This window comes from Pristiophorus japonicus, chromosome 3, assembly GCF_044704955.1.
Source record: "Pristiophorus japonicus isolate sPriJap1 chromosome 3, sPriJap1.hap1, whole genome shotgun sequence".
Taxonomy (NCBI): Eukaryota; Metazoa; Chordata; class Chondrichthyes; family Pristiophoridae; genus Pristiophorus; species Pristiophorus japonicus.
Window position 1 is genome coordinate 283,572,354 of NC_091979.1, and position 14,568 is coordinate 283,586,921.

The 14,568-nt window shown below is 45.1% G+C and overlaps 1 protein-coding gene and 1 pseudogene across 1 annotated transcript in view; one reads left to right on the plus strand and one right to left on the minus strand.

The window, feature by feature from the left end:
- tcerg1l (transcription elongation regulator 1 like) overlaps nt 1-14,568 on the plus strand; it is a 947,310-nt gene that overhangs the window by 11,802 nt on the left and 920,940 nt on the right. The window contains exon 2 of the mRNA XM_070876773.1: nt 200-343. Within this exon, the coding sequence (XP_070732874.1) occupies nt 200-343 (144 nt within the window). The remainder of the gene's footprint in view (nt 1-199; nt 344-14,568) is intronic.
- Nucleotides 2,419-2,654, minus strand: LOC139260635 (U2 spliceosomal RNA; annotated as a pseudogene).

Genomic DNA, 14,568 nt, shown 5'->3' on the forward strand with positions numbered 1-14,568 from the left:
CACTTGATATTGCTATAAATATTCAGTTTGAACACTCTAGACAACACAAGCTAACTAATCTTATGGTTAGATAAACTGTTTTTCTTTTGAGGGGTGAAACAAACTATTAAGTGGACTAATTTGTAATTTGTATCTTTTTAAGTGAAACTTACTTTTCTGGAGCAAATTCTGTTAATTATTGTGTATTTTGTTTTGACAGTGGGACCGAATAATGCATCCCCCAGTAGTAGGATTTCCTCCACCTGTTGGTGTGGACTTCATTCCCATAGTTCCACATATGTACACCTCTTCCCGGCGACCATCAAGTAAGGGTTGGGAAGAAAAAAGGACACCTGATTGCAAAGTAAGATTTTTGTTTAGATGTATTTTACTAGGTATTGAAAAGCAGACCTCATGACGTTCTGTTCCTCGTAACCCTAAAATGGTTGAGGAAGCTGGCACCTATTTTATATTCAGTGGAAGGATAGAAAATACCACAAGTCTGAAGTGTGGGGCCTGACTTTTTTTTGAAGAGAGGCAGGAAATCAGGACCAAAGGAGCATCTGTATCAAATGTTGTTTAATAACGCTCTTGTGATGCACCTTGGGAGGTTTTACTAAATTAAAGGTGCTATTGTTGTTGTTGTCTAAAGTTCATGGGACCTGCAGAGTAAATTGTATTGTTGGGAATACCAATTTTCTGCCACTAGTTTGCACTCAACTATTTACTTAGTTCCCTGATCGTTTCTAGCTGCAGTGAGCCAGCAGTGGAACATTACAATACTGAACTATTTGTTTATTTTTTCCAATTAGAATTATAACTTTTAAATCAAAGTTGCTTGGTTCAAGTAATCTGATATGTTAATTTTTAGCACTTTATTTCCATTTTGCATTTTTTTACATTGCTTAATTTGAAATATTTGATAATTCAAATTTTTAACATTAAATTCCTACTTTCCTGTTATTTACAATGCTTAAATAAAACTATTGGTGAATTAATTCTTTTTCTTAAAAAAGTGACTGAATTATATGAATTAGACTGTGGAATTTCTTGCTCGCGGTAATTTAAAAATCTTAGCGGTATTTTGAACGGCAATCCGGTGCTGACGGATTTTTTGTAAATTCTAGCCTTAACTGTTTTATTGGCACAAGTCATTCAGTAAGTATACATCAACCAGGACATTTTGTTAATTCTAAATCAGATGTTCTAGTTATAAAGACAAAACCGCTGTCCATTTTTTTGACTTCATCTGATGAAAGCTCATTGTTATTTTTTCAGTTTTGCTGAATTGAATTGAAATGAAATTCAGTTGATCTTGAGAGTTGATCTACTAACTACAATAGAAGAGTGTTAGTCTGATGTTTAGACTTGCAAGTGTTGCCAGTCTCACTTTTGTCAGTGGAGGGAAGAGAGCTTTGCCAGTGCTGGGTTACCTGTGGATGAGCTATCTTGTTTTCCAGAAAAAGAAGCATATGAAGAATAAGCAAATGTGCAAATATATTGGACCTAGTGCATGCATCACACACCTCCTTTAGCGCTTACTATGTGCTGATATTCCGATTGTACTTCTGCATAACACTTCCAGTCAAATTTCCTTGGCAAATTTAATCTTCCTACATGGCTGACTCCCCAACTTGATCATCCCTGCCCTGACTTCCCTTTTCTCGGCGGCTGCAGCAGACCAGAGAGAATTAAATTAAAACAAATAAAATAATTATATAGATCCGAGCTAGCTGTAAAAAGGTAGGGAAATTTAAAGTTTTTGAGCGACGATTCTTATAATTAGGATCATTTATATTTTCTGTCTCCCACATTTAGCTCTCTTTTTCTTACAGATCTGCATCTTACAGAGACACAAACAAACCTTAAAATGCTTTTTTTGGGTTCTCTCTCTTCAAGAACATACCTTTTCCACATTATCTGCAAATCCTTATTTGACCTGTCAACAAAACAAATCCAGTATTTTTTTTTAATTCGTAGCCAATCTTTCCAATTCTTTGTCAAATCACAAATGCCAGAGGTCACCTTGCACACATCAAGGATCACTCTGCGCCAATGCTCTTAGCCAAAAGGCCTAGAGCTACTGCACCGTTCCTGGAAGTACTGCAATACCAGGTTCGTGCCATGGAGGTGGATGGGTCAGGTCCCCCACACACCTCCGTGGAGGTGGATGGGTCAATCCACCCCACCCACCTCCTATTTCCAAAAAGCATAGGAGAACCACCTTCCTGATCCAGGGAGAACCACTTTGGGGTCATGGTTACTCCCCTGTCAGGTCAGTTACGCATGATCTTAGCCAAAAGGCAAACAAATCCAGTATTTTTTTTTTGAAATTCGTAGCCAATCATTCCAATTCTTTGTCAAATCACAAACGCCAGAGGTCTCCTTGGGCCCATTCAAGGATCACTCTGCGCCAATGCTCTTAGCCAAAAGGCCTAGAGCCACTGCACCGTTCCTGGAAGTACTGCAATACCAGGTTCGTGCCATGGAGGTGGATGGGTCAGGTCCCCCACACACCTCCGTGGAGGTGGATGGGTCAAGCCACCCCACCCACCTCCTGTTTCCAAAAAAGCAAGCATATACCTTCCTGATCCAGGGAGAACCACCTTGGGGTTATGGTGGTTACTCCCCTGTCAGGTCAGTTACACATGATCTTAGCCAAAAGGCAAACAAATCCAGTATCCTTATCTGCAACCTGACCCCAAAATAAACTTGCCATTCATTTCAAGAATACCAAATATTTATATCTTCTACTCCTACACACACCTACGTGTTCCTGTCCTCATAACACAGCGCTTCTTTGGACTTATACTGATTCATTAGTTATATCTATATATTGTTAAAAAATCTTGCATGTGCCACACACTTCCTTTAATCATTTTATGGTAACATATATTATGGAAATTGCCTATGTAAATGCTCCCAATGGGAAAACCATATGGAAATATTTACAATGCAAAAATGTTATATTCATATTTTAGAATTGGAAATCATATTTCCATTTTGAAGTGACATTTTGCTGTCACTGTCGAATAATTGAAAAAACTTGTCTGCCATTTTTACTCAGTAGGTGAAATTTCCAATATCCCAAATAAGGTTTTAAACAAAATAAAAAATATATAATTTACAATAACATTACCCATTGAATTATCTGTTAATGCCTATCTTTAAAGTTTTTACTGTAAGGTCTTAGACTATTTCAAAGGCTTAGGCTTTGACAGGATATTTTTTACCAAAGAATAGTTGGATGATGCTTTCAACCACATCTGTTCCATCTGAGCACACGCAGTTTGCAAAAGTTCCCTGCTTTCAATTTGAGCATGAGAATAAATTGAAGTAAAATGGGATCTCCCCTCACTCTTTTTGAGTTTCTCTAGTTTTTACAAAAAACTTTGAAAGAGAGATTGGAGATTGAATTCTGATTTTTTTTTAATGCAGGTAAGTGATGGCATTTACAGGTACAGGGTATTAACAAACATACTTCCTAATATAAACACTGACATAGACCAGTTGGGGTGAATAGGCCTGTTTCTGCACTGTAGATTCTCTGGGCCCAAGTTTCGGGCCGCACCTAGAACGGCACAGCCCCGACCTGGACGCCCGTTTTTCGCGCCACAAAGTGCGCCTAAAAAAAACTTACAGATTCTCCGGCTCCCTGCTGGTCCTCTTGAGTCGGGCGCGGCGCAGCACGAGCTATAGGGGGCGGAGCTAGGTCCCTGCGCTGAAAACAGTGCCGGGACCTCTGCACATGCGCGCTACAGTGGGCGCGCATGTGCATTAGCTCCAGGCGCCCAAAACTGTATGGGAGGGGCCCGAAGCACGCAGCCCCTAGCCCTGGCCGAATGGCCTCACTGGGGCTGCGTGCATAAGGCTGCCTCTCACGCCCAGCTCCTGCTTCCTCCCGACCCGACTCCCGCTCCCCCGCACCCCGGCCACCGCCCCCCTCCCCCCCCCTGCCCCCTGCCCCCGACCCCAACCCGACTCCCGCTCCCCCCGCCCCCGGACCGGACCTGACCCCCCGGACTGGACCCGACCCACGCTCCCTTGCCGCCACCCTGCACCCGACCTGACCTGACCTCCCTCTCCCTTCTTCCCTCCCCCCCGACCCGAACTGAACCGACCTCCCTCTCACCACCCCCTCCGACCCGACCCGCGCTCCCGACCCCGCCCTCCCCCCACCCGGACCCAACCCGACCCGCGCTCCCCCCCGCCCCCCCGACCTGACCTCCCTCCCCCCGACCCGAACCAAATCGGCCTCCCTCCGCCCCCCGAACCGACCCACGCTCCCGGCCCCGACCCGCGCTCTCCCCGACCCGACCCGCGCTCCCGACCCTGGACCCCGGACCCGACCCAACGCCACCTACCTGTAAATCTGGTGCTGGCCCTGCCCGAAGTCTTGGGCCCGGCCGGGCCCGGCCCGTTCAGCCTGCCCCCCCACCCTTCTCCTTCCCCCGCCCTTCTCCTTTCCCCCCCCTTCTCATTTTCCCCCTTCTCATTTCCTTCCCCCCCTTTCCTTCCCCCCCTTCTCCTTCCCTCCCTTCTCCTTCCCCTCCTTCTCCTTCCCCCCCTTCTCCTTCCCCCCCTTCTCCTTTCCCCCCTTTCCTTCCCCCTTCTCCTTCCCCCCCTTCTCCTTTCTCCCCTTCTCCTTTCTCCCCTTCTCCTTTCCCCCCTTCTCCTTCCCCCCTTCTCCTTCCCCCATCTCCTTTCACCCCTTCTCTTTACCCCCTCTTCTCCCTCCCCCCTTCTCCTTTCCCCCCCTTCTCCTTTCCCCCCCTTCTCCTTTCCCCCCTTCTCCTTTCCCCCCCTTCTCCTTTCCCCCCCTTCTCCTTTCCCCCCTTCTCATTTCCCCTTCTTTCTCCTTTCCCCCTCTTTCTCCTTTCCCCCCTTCTACTTTCCCCCCTTCTCCTTTTCCCCCTTCTCCTCACCCCTCTCCTTCCCCCCCCGTTCTCCTTCCCCCCTTCTCCTTTCCTTTCCCCCTCTCTTTCCCCTTCTCCTCCCCCCTTCCCCTTCTTCTCCCCCCTTCCCCCTTCTCCTCCTCCCTTCCCCCTTCTCCTCCTCCCTTCCCCCTTCTCCTCCTCCCCTTCCCCTTCTCCCTCTCCCTTCTCCTCCTCCCCTTCTCCTCCTCCCCCTTCTCTCCCCTTTATCTCCCCCCTCCTCCCCTTCCCCCTTCCCCCTCCTCTCCCCCCCTTTCACCCCCCTCTCTCCCCCCCTCCCCACCTCTCTCCCCCGCTTCCCCCCTCCCCCTCTCTCCCCCCTTTCCACTCCTCTCCCCCCCACCACCCCCCCTGTCTCCCCCCTTCTCTTTCCCCCTTCTCTCTCCCCCTTCCCTCCCCCATCTCTCCCATCCCTCCCCTTCCCTCCCCCTTCTCCCCATCCCTCCCCCTTCCCTCCCTCTGCCTCCCTCCCTCCCCTCCCCCTACCCCCCACCCCCCTCTCTCCCTCTACCCCCCTCCTCCCCCTCCCCTTGCTGTCAGAAACCGAGACACTGACAGATAGAGAATGAGAGACACACACAGACAGACAGAGAGATAGAGACACTGACAGAGACACAATGGGGGGGTGGGCATCCCAGCACGCTGTTGGAGGGCTCCCGGTGCTGCAGTCGGTAAGTAGAACATGTTTTATTTATTGATTTAAAAAAAATATATATTTCTTATTAATTTTTTTGATTGATTTATTGGTTGATTTATTGATGTTTTTATCATTTATTATTGATGATTGCTCTTTATTTGTAAAACTGAAGTGTTTAATGTTTGTAAACTTCCCTTTAAACCGCCCCCCCCATTCCCTACGCCTGATTTGTAACTTACGCCTGATTAATGTGCAAAGTTAAAGCACATGGGATTGGGGGTAGTGTGCTGACATGGATTGAGAACTGGTTGTCAGACAGGAAGCAAAGAGTAGGAGTAAATGGGGACTTTTCAGAATGGCAGGCAGTGACTAGTGGGGTACCGCAAGGTTCTGTGCTGGGGCCCCAGCTGTTTACACTGTACATTAATGATTTAGACGAGGGGATTAAATGTAGTATCTCAAAATTTGCGGATGACACTAAGTTGGGTGGCAGTGTGAGCTGCGAGGAGGATGCTATGAGGCTGCAGAGCGACTTGGATAGGTTAGGTGAGTGGGCAAATGCATGGCAGATGAAGTATAATGTGGATAAATGTGAGGTTATCCACTTTGGTGGTAAAAACAGAGAGACAGACTATTTTCTGAATGGTGACAGATTAGGAAAAGGGGAGGTGCAACGAGACCTGGGTGTCATGGTACATCAGTCATTAAAGGTTGGCATGCAGGTGCAGCAGGCGGTTAAGAAAGCAAATGGCATGTTGGCCTTCATAGCGAGGGGATTTGAGTGCAGGGGCAGGGAGGTGTTGCTACAGTTGTACAGGGCCTTGGTGAGGCCACACCTGGAGTATTGTGTACAGTTTTGGTCTCCTAACCTGAGGAAGGACATTCTTGCTATTGAGGGAGTGCAGCGAAGGTTCACCAGACTGATTCCCGGGATGACGGGACTGACTTATCAAGAAAGACTGGATCAACTGGGTTTGTATTCACTGGAGTTCAGAAGAATGAGAGGGGACCTCATAGAAACGTTTAAAATTCTGATGGGTTTAGACAGGTTAGATGCAGGAAGAATGTTCCCAATGTTGGGGAAGTCCAGAACCAGGGGTCACAGTCTAAGGATAAGGGGTAAGCCAGTTAGGACCGAGATGAGGAGAAACTTCTTCACCCAGAGAGTGGTGAACCTGTGGAATTCTCTACCACAGAAAGTTGTTGAGGCCAATTCACTAAATATATTCAAAAAGGAGTTAGATGAAGTCCTTACTACTAGGGGGATCAAGGGTTATGGCGAGAAAGCAGGAATGGGGTACTGAAGTTGCATGTTCAGCCATGAACTCATTGAATGGCGGTGCAGGCTAGAAGGGCTGAATGGCCTACTCCTGCACCTATTTTCTATATTTCTATGGCCCCAAGTTTCCACATGATTTGCTCCTGATTTTTAGGAGCAACTGGTGTAGAACTGAGTATCTTAGAAATCGGAATTCTCGTCATTCAGTTTGCTCCAGTTCTAGTCAGTTAGAACAGTTTCACTTTGGAACAGAATTTTCTTTTCAAAAGGGGGCGTGTCCGGCCACTTACGACTGTTTTCAAAGTTTCGTCAGTGAAAACTTACTCCAAACTAACTTAGAATGGAATAAGTGAAGATTTTTGTACGCTCGAAAAAACTTGTCTGCACTTTAGAAAATCAGGCGTAGGTTACAAATCAGGCGTAGGGAATGGGGGTGGGGCGGGGCGGGGGGGTTTAAAGGGAAGTTTACAAACATTAAACACTTCAGTTTTACAAATAAAGAGCCATCATCAATAATAAATGATAAATACATCAATAAATCAACCAATAAATCAATCAAAAAAGTTAATAAGAAATACCTTTAAAAAAAATCAATAAATAAAACATTTTCTACTTACCGACTGCAGCACCGGGAGCCCTCCAACAGCGTTCTGGGATGCCCCCCCCCCACCTCCAGTGTGTCTCTGTCAGTGTCTCTATCTCGCTGTCTGTGTGTGTCTCTTATTCTCTGTCTGTCATTGTCTGTGTTTCTGACAACGAGGGGAGGGGGAGGAGGGGGGGTAGAGGAAGAGAGGGGGGAAGCAGAGGGAGGGAAGGGGGAGGGATGGGGAGAAGGGAGGAGGGGGGGATAAAGGGGAGATGGGGGGGGAAGGAGATTGGGGGGGAAGGAGATTGGTGGGGGGGGGGAAAGGAGAAGGGGGAGGGAGGCTGAACGGGCCGGGCCCGAGACTTCAGGCAGGGCCCATCCCCAGCACCAGATTTACAGGTAGGTGGCATTGGGTCGGGTCGGGGGGGTGGTGGGAGGGAGGTCGGTTCGGTTCGGTGCGGGGGGGTGGAGGGAGAGGGAGGTCAGGTCGGGGAGAGGGAGGTCAGGTCGGATCCAGTCCGGGGGCGGGGGGGAGTGGGAGTCGGATCCGGTCCTGGGGGGGGTGGGGGGGCGGCGGGAGGAGAGAGTCGGGTCGGGTCCAGTCGGGGGGTGGGGTGCGGAGGAGCGGGAGTCAAATCGGGTCCGGTCCGGAGGCGGGAAGCGGGAGTCGAGTCTGGTCGGGAGGAAGCAGGAGCTGGCCGCGGGAGGAGCCTTATGCACACAGCCCCAGTGAGGCCATTCGGCCAGGGCTAGGGGCTGCGTGCTTCGGGCCCCTCCCACACAGTTTCGGGCGCCTGGAGCTACTGCACTTGCGTGCCCACTGTAGCGCGCATGTGCAGAGGTCCCGGCACTGTTTTCAGCGCAGGGACCTGGCTCCGCCCCCTACAGCTCCTGCTGCGCTGCGCCGAGGGCCAGAGGACCTGCAGGGAGGTGGAGAATACGGAGGGTTTTTTTAGGCGCACTTTGTGGCGCGAAAAACGGGCGTCCAGGTCGGGACTGCGCCGTTCTAGGCGCGGCTCGAAACTTGGGCCCATTGTTTCCAAAGTATAGACAAGGTTTTTTCGAGCGTACAAAAATCTTTACTTACTCCATTCTAAGTTAGTTTGGAGTAAGTTTTCACTGATGAAACTTTGAAAACAGGCGTAAGTGGCCGGACACGTCCCCTTTTGAAAAAAAAATTCTGTTCCAAAGTGAAACTGTTCTAACTGACTAGAACTGGAGCAAACTAAATGCCGAGAATTTGAATTTCTAAGTTACTCCGTTCTACACCAGTTGCTCCAAAAAATCAGGAGCAACTAAGGCCGAAACTTGGGCCCTATATAACAGAAAAACTAGGCAAGGGCAAAGTAGTGAATGTGGTAGTAATGGATGTTCAAAGTGACTTCAGTGAGATCTCATGTAAGAGACTCATAACAAAGATAAGGGCAAATTGCATCAGGATTTAGGTTGCTGGATGGTTTGACAGGTGGTTATAAAACAGATGGTAGAAATTAAAGGAAGTTTCTCAGACAGACAGAAAGTAGGATGTGATGTCCCACAGGGATCTATGCTGAGATCCTATTATTTACCATATGCATAAATGATTTGGATTCAGGAATTGGAGGTTTGGTGTTAAAGTTTGCACATTGAACACTGTACCGGTCGCTGCTTTGCCAAGGCAAAGGAAAATAGGCTCTCTGAAGTTGACAATAGGGTTGAAATTAGTGAATATTTGGAAAGGCCTTGGCTGCTCAAAGCAGTTATAATGGATATTTAAAGGGCAGGCTGTACTTGGACAATTTTCTGAGTCATTGCAGTACATGGATAAAGGGAATGTAGTGAATGTTATATGTATGGATTTTCAGAAGCCACTTGATACGATGCCAAATTAAGGCCCAGGTGATTTAGAATGTAACCATATGGACTGAAAGATGCCGAAGCGACAGGAAGCAGATGGTAGTTGTAAATGGATGTTTTTCAGATTGACGGTTGTGGTTAATGGTGTGCCCATAGATCTGTGATGGCACCTGTTCTATTTCTGCTTGTACAAATAATTTAGACATAGGCATAAGGAGAATCAAAATTTGATTGCATCAAATTAGAGGCATTGCAAATTATGAGGCTGAATCTAAACTAAGCTCAGCGCTGTGGGTGGGTCAGTGGCAGTTGCAGTTTAATACAGGGAAACAGTACATTTTGGAGCGAAATGAACTGTGAAAATAGTATACTCTAAATGATAGGATTCTTAACAGAGTGGAAGAAGAGAGAAATTTAGAAATTCAGATATATACATTTTCAGAGTTGGGAATGATGACCGAAAATGCAAATCGAATTTTGGGTTTCATAAATAAAGTATTAATATAAAAGCAAGGAAGGGATGTTAAATTTGTACAAGATATTGGTTAGGACATGGAATATTACTTGCACTACTGGGAACTCCATTGTAGGAAGAATATTGCAGCTATGGTAAAGATACAGCTAAGCTTTACTAAAATTATCACAGTAACCTGAGGATATATTCATGAGGACAGGTTTGAAAAATTGGGTCTCTTTTCACTGGCATAAAGGTTAAGGTGGGTGATCTAAGATTTTTTAAATTATGAAAGGTTTTGGGAGAGGAAATAATGGAAAATTATTTCCACTGGTTGGTGAATCATTAGCAAAGAAAAATAAACTCAGGATTATCACAAGTAGAAATGAAGGGAGAAGGTAGAGGAAATATTTCCACAAATAAGACTGTTAGAACATGGACTGCTTTACCACAAGTGGCTGTTAACAAAGAGAATTTCCTCAGGGGTTTTTCTGATTGACCACCGTAACTTTGGTGGAAGATTTCCAGACGCCCTACTTTCAGCCAATCTTCTGCCAAAGTTATGGCAGTCAGATCAGGAGAACCCTATAAGAAATTCCCGACAACTATAACTTGATTTAAAAAGGAACTGGATAAATATTTGAAATGGAACAATATCGAAGGGTCTAGGAAATAAGATTAGAGCACATAGCACCAGTTACAAAGTCAGCACTAGTACAGCCTGTGCTATAATTTCAATCATTCTAAATGCTAGTTACCTGTGCTTGGTTGGAAACTTTCTTTAAGCCATGCTTAGTTTTAACAAATGTTTGAAAATGGAGTTAATAATTCTAACAACACCATGTAAGAAACTGGCTACAAGGGAGGTCGTTCATTGAGGAGTTCAGATGACATTATAAGAAAGAAAAGAAATAACTTGCATTTATAAAGTGCCTTTCATTACCTCAGGACATCCCAAAGTGCTTTATGAAGCTCTTTATGAAACTAGTGAATTACTGTTGAAGAGATGTTACTGTTGTCGGGAAATACAGCAGCCAATTTCGAACAAAGCATAGTCCTGCAAACAGCAATGGGATAAGTGACCAGAGAAGGTTGAGGAATAAATAATATGTGGATGAAAGTAGCACATGGGAACAGATAAATAAAGGGGAACTCTTTAAAACAAAAGGGCTGAATCATGAAATAATATTCCAACCATAAAATGATTTCTACCTGGTTATTAAAAAAAAAGATGCATACTGTGGTGTTTGAAGCGGGTTTTTTATTTCTTAGTGGCTGGCATCACAGTGGGCAATTACATAGAATTACAGCATAGAAACAGGCCTTTCTGCTCAACAGGTCAATGCCAGTGTTTATGATACACACACGTCTCCTCCTTTCCTACTTCATCTCACCCAATCAACATATCCTTCTATTCCTTTCCCCTCATGTACTTAGCTAGCTTATCTTTAAATGCATCTATGCTATTCGCCTCAACTAATCTGTGTGGTAGCGAGTTCCACATTCTAACCACTCTCTTGAGTAAAGAAGTTAAATTATTGATACTTGATGGCAAACAGTTTAGGGTTAATGAATGAGCCATATTAATTGTAATTATGCACTGAGTATTAATTTAAATTTGATAGTTTATATTATATATTTCAAAGACATTTTCAAAAAACAGGAACATTTGTATTGCAATCAATAAAGCATTAAGATGATAACAGCTTACATTTTTATAGCAGCTTTAAGGCAGAAAAAATCCCAAGGCACTTCACAAAGTTGTAATCAGAAACAAATCGATTCCGGGCCAAATGAGGGGCGATGACAAGCTTGGTCAAGTAGGTTGGTATTACGGAGGCTTTTAACGGAAGAGAGGGACTAAAGTGGGGAATTCCAGAGCATGGGGCCTAGGCAGTTGAAGGCAGGACTGTAATAGTGGGGCGTAGGGAGCTCTGGAGGGAAGGAGGCACAAAATGCCAGATTTTGAAGGCACAGAGAGGTTGGATGGTGGAGGACGGAGGTTTGTTTGTATGGCTGGAAAGGTTTGAATGGATTTAAACATGAGGATAAAAATTTTAAATTGGAGGTGCTGGGGGCTGCAGGAGCCAATGTAAGTCATGAAACACATGCTTGATAGGTGAGTGGGATTTGGTGCAGAATAGGATATGAGCAGTAGAGTTTTGTAGGGTGCAGGCTAATAATCTGGTCAGGAGAACATTGGAATAATCGAGTCTGGTAGTGCCAAAGGTATGGACAAAATTTTCAGTGTCAGATGGCTGTGGTAGGGGCAGAGGTAGTCACTTTTATAGAGTGGAAGTAGGTGGTCTTTGTGAAGTTCAGCATGGAGTCAAATAGGGCACCAAGTTAGCAAAGTCTAGTTCAGCCTGAGACAATGGTCGGGGAGGTGGAATTGGTAAAAAGGGGGTGGAGTTGATGGCAGGGTCCGAAGATGATGGCTTCGATCTTCCCAATGTTCAACTGGGGGAAATTGTGGCTCAACCAAGAATGGATGTTGGACAAGCTGTAGGAAAGATGTAGAGCTGGGTGTGGGCAGCGTACATGTCTTCGGCTGATGTCGCCAAGGGTAGAATGTAGACGAGGAAGAGGAAGGAGGTGACCAAATATAGATCCTTGGGAAACTCTGGAGGCAATAGACAAGTTTAATTTGGGTATGGAGGCCAAGACCACTGCTGTTTGGTGGAGTGAAAACTTTAAGATAACTCCTTGACATCCTTGCAGTTTTTATGAGAGGGTGCTTTCATCCATTTATTCCGAAGTGGATCTGAACCAAGATATTGGTAGTCAAGGAGCTATGCTTTGACCTGCTGCATAATCTATTGTGTTGTAAAATTAACATTTTAATGTAACTGACCCATAATTATATATGGAAAGATCTTCAAATCAATACAAAATACATTTACCCACACAGAAATGGCTAGATTAAGTTGCAGCTCCTTGACTACCAGGAGTAGAAATTCAGGTTTGCCCAAAACGTGTCGAACCTACCGCTTTTGATGTGTTTTCACTGCTGCGGTGGATGAGGTGGCTTCTTATGCAAAATTCAGCTCTTTGTCATTTTTTTCCGAGTGGACCGGAAGTCGGTTATAATAGGGGCGGAAGAGGAGGCGGGGGCAGAGTCATCAGTGTAGTACTGATGGCGTCATGACGCTTATGCGTCACCACATCTCTCCCCTTCATTTAAAGGGAGAGTCTCTGCGAGCTCTGCGATTATTTTAGTTAGGTCCACTGGGCCACCAGTGAGGGTTTCGGCCAGGCCAGCGGCCTAGCACCCAAGTGGGGGTGCCAGGCTGCCAGCTAGCGGCCTGACTGAACCCGGGGGCATAATTGCTGGGCCAACCTGGCAGTTGGCCGACAAATAAAAATGGCGGCCGCGGCAGTGTGCCCTCCCCTTGAATGGTCGCCGCACAATCATGTTGCACACACTGCAAACACAGTGCACCAACAGAAAAAACTGTTAGGCGCACCACTTGGCAGCCCGAAGATTTGTTCCCCTGAATTTAGGTTGAGGTGCGGGAGATCGGCAGTGCGCGCTCCGCTAACGCACTTATGAAAGTTGGCAGCAGCGGGGTGGAAGGTGGGACCACCGGAAAAAGCACCTAGGAGAATTTCACGAGCGGCGGCCATTCGACTCCGCCACATTGCCACCGCATTCTGGTGTTAAGTGGCATTGTCGGGAGGCTGAATTTCAGCTCCCCAGTGTCTTGGCTCAGATCTAGTTTGGACTATGTGGATGAAAGCGTGCTCTCCTAACATCTGTAAGGATCCTAAGGAGGTTATCTTAAAGTTTTCATTGCACCAAATATTTTGATGCAAATCCTATTGTGAAACATATATTTAGGAAAAGGCACAATCGGTTACTGTTGTGGGAGAGGTGGTGGGCGGAAGGATGCTTAAGTTATTAACATTTGTTAACTGCTTTTGTTGTATAATGCAATCTACATGCTCTCAATAGCTAATAAACAGTATGCATATTTGAAAGAAAGCTCTGCTTGTAATAATCGATTAAAATTGAATTGTTTGAGTGCATTGTGACTTCAGATATATATATATCATGCTACAGAAAGGCTGATGGAGACATTCAATTATTTGAGATAAAAATCCTTGTAATAACTTACTTTTCAGATCCAATGGAAGCGTGTCTGCTTTAATTGGGCACATCTCATTGATGGATTCCAAATTGTTTTCAAATGAAAATCAAGTTTAAAAATGTGTTTAGTCATTATTATTTTCACTTCAATTTTTCAGTAGAATGTAAACTTGCACTGTACCTCTGCAAGGTTATTTAATCCATCAAATTTAAAGAAAGCCCAATGTGTTAAAATGTAATAAAAAGGTGCTTTATAGTCATTGACATATCTTCTGCACTTCAGAAGTGTTTATTTAATATATTGACAGTATTTATTGTTATTTTTAACAGATTTCAGTCATGAGTTAATTTTCTGACTTTCCCATCCATTTTAGCATCTGTACCTTATTTGCTTATTTGCTAAGTGTCATGTGTTTATCCCATATAATCTTAATTTCATAGATTGGATGATGTATGGTTTACACAGATCTCAGTTTTGAGCAAGAGATTATATTGACGGATGTTTTCCTATTACTGGCAGATGGCACTGCAGCTATAGTATGATTTTTCACAATCCTAATATACAACTTGTATCAATGACTGTCAAGTTTAATTTACCTTTTCGTCATTCTTTGTGTATATTTCAAAGGATCAAGGAGATTAAATTTGAAAAGGAAGTATTTGAAAAAGTAAAGAACTTAAGATGGCAATATTGACATAGCAATTATTGTGGGCGGCTACCTCCGACTGTAATAATTTTTACGAAAGTAGCTGGTGGTCCCAGACATTTGGAG